The sequence below is a fragment of the Pelophylax lessonae genome (assembly GCF_965119305.1).
Source record: "Pelophylax lessonae genome assembly, chromosome: 2".
In the NCBI taxonomy this organism is placed as follows: domain Eukaryota; kingdom Metazoa; phylum Chordata; class Amphibia; order Anura; family Ranidae; genus Pelophylax; species Pelophylax lessonae.
In genome coordinates, this window is record NC_138769.1 from 470,855,975 (window position 1) to 470,863,929 (window position 7,955).

Sequence of the window (7,955 nt, forward strand, 5' to 3'; positions counted from 1 at the left end):
ATGCCTCTGTCCATAGAAACACAGAGCGCAGCTCCGCCCCCACCCTCTGCACCCTTCTTACTGGCTGTGATTGAAAGTGACTGGAGCCAGTGGGTCCCACTGATTTTTTTTTTATTTTTTGAGCCTGTGAAGAGGGAGAGAGCAGCAGCCCTGAGATTAGGCTTGGATAAGTATAAGGGGAATGCAAAGTATGCTTTTAATAATGTAAAATTAAAATTCTTCAACCTTTTAGAGCCACTTTAATGAACTGGCACAAAATTGGATAACCTGTTCTGTTTGGTGGAGGTTCTGAAAAATGGTATAATGTATAAACACTGTTCAGTTAGTGTTTGTTTCATCACTCCTGGTTTCTGGAGGCTATTGTAAACGTTAATATGCAGATTATAAGACATTTTAAATGTATTTCTCTAAAGTAAAACTATGGCATTCTGTAAAATGCGTTTTACAGTATGGTTGCACCCCCCCCATACCCTTTCACAGTCCCACAAATACATGTCAATCCTGCTAGTAGAGTCCACTTAATGCATCCCTTTGATGGGGTGGCAATGATACTTCACTGCTCTAGAATTTAGAGTAGCATTGCCACCCTCATGTAGGTTGTGATTTCTGGATTCACTGCTTCTGTTGCTGAAACCCTCCCACTGAACTTTAGTTCCTTAGAATGGGAGCGTAGTGGAGGAGTTGGCACACTCTAGGAAGGTAAAGTTTACTTTGAAGATTTGGCATCGTATAGTAACCATTTTTTGGGAATTGTTTGGACTGTCTTTTAAGAACCTTTTTAGATGTGCTTTGAATAAGCCAAGTTGTGTTCAAAGTTGCCAGGCACACATCTTTACAAATTGTGTTATCGAGCAATACTTGTTTTGTTTTTCTTGGCCAGCATGGCAGTTAGACAGGAAAAGGATAGAATAGATTATATTTATATTTTGTTGGCCATACTACTTTCATAGAATTGGGGAGAAATGCAATTTTAGTGCTCTTACCCTTGGTGTGCCCAATTTGTTATATCAAGAAGTTCACTGTGTGGACTAGTCATCACTGAACTGTATCTACTTGAATATATTCTTCACTGTTTAAGCCCTGTTCCTCCTGTACATGTGCTCTGTAATCCTTATCCTAATGAGAAGGTTGTGCTCCACCAAAATGAACATTTCATTGAAATTTAGAATGTTGACACCTAAAAAGGTGAGGAGCAAGGCATTGAGGCTTTTTAAGATGATTTTGTGTTTCCAAGTACGCTGAACAGTAAAGTTCTCAGTGATGCTGAAGAATGGCATTGAGACCCACAAAGGGTATGTGTATTCACCCTCTAGCTATGCCATGGTGACACAAATTTCATTAAAGCAAACTGGTGGTTTGCTGCCTGTGACAGCAATTTATATTTCTATGCCACATTAATGTTTTAAAATCGAATTGCGATAGGCAGTAGTTTGCCATTTATTCTTTTAAATTCACCCAGTAAAAGGAACAGCCCCAAAATGTTTCTGAAAGACTAATATAGCTCCAATGGAAATGAAACATTTGGCCTAAAACCAATTAATGAAAACATTGTTGCCATAGCCAAGGTTTTCTAAAATGACTACACATTTGTAATATTACACACAGCATTCCTGTAATGGGTTTGTGACCCGGAAGTTATTGTAGTCAAAGACAGCCAGACAAACACTTTAAATGGTTAGAATTTTCAGTCCAAAGTTTCTCACATAACTGGTGTCCTTTAACCACTTGAATATCAACCTGTATATAGCCCTAAATTACCAGGCCATTTTTCATTGTTGCAGTAGTTTGACAATTACTCAGTCATGCAATTGTCAATGTACCCAAATTAATCTTATATCTTTTTTTGAGACCGAGCATTCTTTTAGTGGTTAATAACCACTGGATGTTTTTTTTTTTTTTTTTTTATTATTTATTTTAACTATAGAAGGAAAAAAACATTTAACGGTTTCCCTTACTTTGCTGTTAAACCTAAAATACCAGAATACACCCCTAAAATGAGCCATTTTTTAGAAAGTGGACACCCCAATGTGATCTAATTTGTTGGCACAACATTCTGAAAATTAAGAAACCTGCTGGTATCAAGATAGGCAAACATGGAGTTTGGTAATGGTGCATAAGGCATATCCTTTCAGAGGGAGGCGTTGAAGGGGTTAATGTACAGGTCACATACAGTGGGAGGATGAAGGTTAAGGCTTTCAGATGGGCAAAAAATAAAAAGGTTAAAAAAAAACGCAATCGAATGCCCCTTTAATCTGCTGCTACTGCTGCTTGTGCTCTGGAACTAATGAATGACCACTCTTTCTTTAGTTATGCCGACCTCTGCTGAGAGGAAGGGGTAGGCTCTCACAATTCGTGACTGATGTTTTTGTTCATCAGCTATTAACAGCCATACTAGCCGTCCAAGGGCTTTTTCAGAAGTGATGTTTATAAACCGCACTCCGCAAATAGGCCTCGACCTCCCTTCCTATTTGTTACAATAGGAAGGTGCCTAGGCTACCACTTAAACAAGAAACCTGTAAATTTACAATACACCCCCCCCCCCCCCCCCGTTTTTTCTTTTTTTTTTTTTCAAAAATATAGCACACGTACCAAGTAGGTATCTGTCGATGTAGTGATCAAGGCTATAATTAATTTTCTGTTTTTTGCAGAATGCTAATTCCTACGATGAGGGCTATTTTCTAGATTTTACTCACTTTAGTTAGCATGCACGGGTTAGGGGTACCTTTTTTTTTTTTTTTGGGTAAAGAATTCCAGGTGTGACATTTTTACACAGATAGTTGATCCAACTTGGACCAATGTAACTGTGTATATACCATACCTGTGGGATGCCCCTAGAAGTTGGAAATCATTGTAGTGGGAACAGCTTCTCCAGTGATCTCCACTAACTTCCAGGTCCTGTACCAAGAGTCTGACCTGCTGCATTGTGAGCACAGAAGGTCAGCTGCTTGGCATGGGCACCATTCAGATTCAATCAAAAGAGCCAGCAACATGCTAAACTGCAGGCCTTTGTCTTTTTATTCAAGCACTGAAGTACGGAAGTAAAAAATCCAGGAAAAGATTGATGCGTTTTTAGCTTCAACGGGCCTTACTCAAGAGTAAGCCTACCGAGTCTGAAATGGGTCAACCTTTTATTTTTTTTCCTGGATTTTTAACCACTGTACTGCAGTGCTTGAATACAGACTAAGGACTGCATTTTATAGTGTTGCTGCCTCTTTTGATCGGTTCTTTTGTGTTGGCTGGCAGAGTGGGGCACCGATATATGTAACGCAACACAAGATTGTACTAATTGGGTTGCAACGCTGCCCTTTTTTGTGTGAAGCCATTCAGATAATGCTTTGCGTTTTTTTCTTAATGCAAAGCATTTTTTGATTGGACAGAGTAAGGGTGACATCATGCTCTCTACCTTGCCCAAGGGAGCTAGTGGAGTTCACTGGATTAGTGGTGCCTACTACAGCGATTTCCAACTTCTAGAAGGATTTCAGAGATATGGTATATAGAACTGGACCAATGTAACTATGTATAAAATGCCTGCACTCCAGTTGCTAAATGCTGCTTTCCATATTTATCTCAAAATAGTTTGTAATAAATATATACAATATAAGTTGCTCTTAATCATTCTTGCATTTATTTTTATATTGTTTTTATTCTGTATGCTACCAAAACAAATGTAGCTTAAAGGGGAATATTATATACATTTCTTAATAAGACAGAAGAAAGCTGACAGTTTGATTTATAATGCTGGAAAAATGGAGGGATTGTCCATAGTTTTCAATCCTTTTAGTACACAGTGATGTAGAAGATGCCTTTCAGTGCTGAGGTTGGTTGCTATAGTCAATGTTTTAGATTTAAAGGGTAACTCCACTGTTGTAGCAAATAAAGAAACAATCTAGTGTATACAATTGCGACACAATTCATATTGTAAGTGAATGTTATTAAAAAATGACCTTTCCTTTTCAATCTGCAGCTGTTGTAATTTTCTGAAAATGCAATATGGTTACCTGGAGCTGTTCTGTACACAGAATGTGTACTGACCACACCTCAGAAACATAATTTCCTGCTTGTGTGATTGGCTCACCAATTTTCCCAGAAGTCTGCCTAAGATACAAGTCAGATTTCTGGTATCCCCTACAACAAAAATGTAATTTCTCTAACGTTCGACAGACGCAGCTCCATCTTCATTACTAGTGAGGTTATTCTCCTCCCATCCGGAATAGGCACTAGGCAGGCAAATGCTTAACCACGATATTGCAAACTACTGAATCAACCCAAGCGCTCACTCCGATGGGAATAGGCGTGCTGCTCTCAGGTGGGGCACTCCAAGCAAAAGTGAATAGAAAGTAAGAAAGGAGGCGCAAACACCTAGTGCATTACCCTTGGACACCTTTAAAACTTTTTTTTTAAAATGCCATTGCCATTTTAAAGGTGTCCAAGGGTAATGCACTAGGTATTTGCGCCTCCTTTCTTTCTTTTCTAAAAAGCTTAACCACACCTATAGGGGCTGTCCCTGCAGGCATAACCTCTCACTCTATCATTAATCAGTTTGTTCTGCCTAGTGTTAGGACCTAGCTCTGCTGGGACATTGGTCTTAGATGTAACAGGGAAAGTTTATGATTTTTTTTCTCTCCACTAGTTAGTTCCTGAGGACCAAGATTCAGAGGAACCACAATCTCCTTTCCCGCTGACGGCGCATTCTACGAGAGCGCTGAGTGCCTCTTGGGCGTTTTGCCATCAGTGCTACAAGTGTGCAAGGCAGCAACTTGGTTGTCTGTGCATACGTTTAAAAAATTCTACAAAGTAGATGTGTTGGCATCCATGGATGCTTCTTTTGACCACAAGGTTTTGCAGACTGCAGTTTGAAAGAGAACTTTTTTTTTTTTTTTGTAGTTTCTCTTTGAGGGTGTAATTTTGTTCTGGGAGAGCTCCGGTTGTTCCTGGTTGAGTTCCATGTTACTTGATTGGCTCGGTTTTAGCCTTTTTTGGGGGGGGACTTGCGTTATGTTTTTTGCATCGTCTTCCCACCCCTCGTAAATATACTCCTTTGGGACATCCCTACTAGTAATGAAGATAGAGCCGCGTCTGTCTGAATGATAGAGAAAACTGGAGTTTTGTAAGAACTTAACATAAAAATCATTTTTCTCTGAAGTTCATTGACAAACGCAGCACATGCCCCTCTATTTCTGAGTGTATGGGGTTTGGTCTTCTAAACACTGCTTTCAACTAAACTGATTTATTATTGATAGCAGAGTGTGAGGAGTTATACCTGCAGGGATGGCCCCCATAGGTGTGGTTAAGCTTTTTCCGTGCCTAGTGCCTATTCCTGATGGGAGGAGCATAACCCTACTAGTAATGAAGATGTAGCTGCGTCTGTCGATTAACTTCAGAGAAAAGGATTTTACAGTAAGGTCTTACAAAAATCAATTTTCTTTTTGTGAAATACTCCTAATAGGAATATGTCTAAAGGGATGCAGGCCCAGCAGATTTCCTCATTAGATCCCAACAGCTGCTAGATAATTATGAAACCACTCCCATTTTTAACCCACTTGGCACAGGAGAACAAAGAATGATTTCTTCAGAATAACAAAAGATGGGAATCTGCAAAGTTTGTTAAAATCCCTGCAATGTACAGAGATTACCCAGAGGGGAATGTAATTTTTTTTTTCTTCCCTCAACAAAAGTGGAGTTATGCTTTAAGCTAGATGGCGATTGGTACAGTGGTAATCTGGTATTATAGAAGGATGCATGCTTTACTCTGAATTGCATTTGTAAGAGGAAATGTAGTGTCAATGATCCGAATCATAGTAACGGGTGGATCTTGTATCATCTGTTATGACCAGGCAGTGCTCTAAATCGGTCACTGAACATACTGGTGGGTGGTTATTGGAATATGAACTGATGTTATCTACTGTGCTACCCACCTGCGAACAGTAGTAGAGTTAGGGCAGAGTTCAGAACACAATTGTATTTGTATGTAGCCTATTAAATCAAGGCTAGTTAACATCTCAGCCACTAGATTTATGGTTTGAGCAGTTCTTAAAGTGGAATTTTCATCCTTGGAATATTATTGCAAAAGGTAAACTTGACTGAGGAAAACAAATGCAGTATCTAGATTTTGACCTGTAAGGCTCTTCACTGAGGGCTCCTGCATTTACGGATTGCCACCTTCCCCCGGAACAATATTGGGCTGTAATTTTATAGGCTATAGTTAACTGGAAATGGAGCTATACTTGCAATACTTTAATGCAACTTTATTGCTGCATTTTACACTGCTATAAAGTCAGACTCAAATGTAAATGGGATATCAGGTGCACATGAACTAATGTTGAACTGGAGTGCAGTCTCCTAATATGTTCCTAAAGTTAAAGGATTGGAAAATTTATGAAATTAAAATCCAATGGTTTTCGATCAGCTTATAAAAGATATTTGACAGGTTTGTTTCTTAATGCAGATATGAATGGTAGCATGCACTTCAGTTCGTTAACCAATGGACCAGCAAGTAATGGACATTTTGCAGCACTCAGTGAAATGGAAACCAGCCCTCCCAAGTGCCTTCAGTCGATCAACGGATACAACACTGTCACAAATGGAAATAAGGAGTGTGATGGGAGCGCAACATATATTGAAAATAAGAATGAAGCTGTAAATTTATCTTCTTGTGGTTCTTTGCATACTAATGGGAGTCCAAGTAGTTGTGTTGCTTCTAGGCCTTCCTGGGGTGAGGGTATAGAAGATATCTTGCAGTATAGCTATTACCATGGGTTTGGAGACTCTGCAGAAGGCTTACCTGAGCACAGCAGTCTTGTAGAGCACTCGGATTCAGTCCATGATGAACACAAGTATAAACACACATTCATAAGCACACTTCATCAATATCAAGGATTCTGAGCTATCTTTACTGTTTTAATTTTATTTAGCATCATGCTTACATTTCAGTTTTTACTCTGTACATTGACTATTAATTTAGGGTTGTTTAATTGGAAATTCAATCACCCAAAATGTTGTTTTTTGTTTTGCTTTAACCATTAAGGTTGATTTCTGCGAAGTTAAGGCTGGCCCAAACAATGAAATATTTTAGGTAGTGCTATGCAGTGCTCCAGAGGCAGCATTGAATTGGAGTTGTAAATTAAAGAAAAAAATATTTTGAATAATCTTTAATGATTTAAGACTATTGACTTAAAAAAAAAAAAAAGTTTTTTTTTTTTTTTTTTTTTTCTTTTTTGAGAAAGTTTTATACATGGTTATTATTATCATGTGTCAAATGTTTAGCCGCGAACAGGCATTTTACTTTTTTTATCTAGCCATCTACTCGTTAATGAAAGTGTGTTAAATGTTGCTGTCCTACACTTTGCAATTTAACCACTAATCTCAAATGAACAAGAAAATGTCAAGTTTTAACCACCTTCTCTAGTGTGGAGTAACTTCTTTAGAATAATACCCAAAGCAGCTGACAGCAATGTAGAAGGATAGATCTGTTAGGTGTTCATATGCAAGTTCATTGCTATAGATGGAACAGTTTAAGTATAATCTGCCCACTGCAAAAACTTTCCTGCAAAACTCGGGAAGCTTAGGTCACATGATGGAATGTTCCTATCGGCAAATATAGAATACATATACAGGTACATGCTTGGCCATGTCTATTAAAGTTTTTAACTATCCAGCATTCAGAGTAATTTACTACATTTTACTTTTGCATTGCCACAATTAATGATGATCTCCATCATTTAGTGAAGTTTAAATAGTTTTTTTTGGATTAAGCTGGTTGAAACATTATTACCCTCACTTCGAGATGTGCCTGCTGTGTGAGCTGCATAAATTGTATGTAGCCTCAGCTACATACAGTACTGCATTCCTGCAGCAGGCCGAGAACTTCCCATCCCACTCCCAAAACCAAATTGAGACGATTTTATGAATTAATACAAAGCTTCCCCGGATTGGCTGAGGCGGATGGATGACTTCAC

The 7,955-nt window shown here is 38.6% G+C and overlaps 1 protein-coding gene across 1 annotated transcript in view; it reads left to right on the top strand.

The window, feature by feature from the left end:
• Nucleotides 1-7,099, top strand: part of ANKRD10 (ankyrin repeat domain 10) — a 61,023-nt gene extending 53,924 nt beyond the window's left edge. Inside the window, exon 6 of the mRNA XM_082244773.1 lies at nucleotides 6,446-7,099. Coding sequence (XP_082100899.1) covers nucleotides 6,446-6,882 — 437 coding nt within the window. The 3' untranslated portion in view covers nucleotides 6,883-7,099. The remainder of the gene's footprint in view (nucleotides 1-6,445) is intronic.
• Nucleotides 7,100-7,955: the final 856 nt, after the last annotated feature.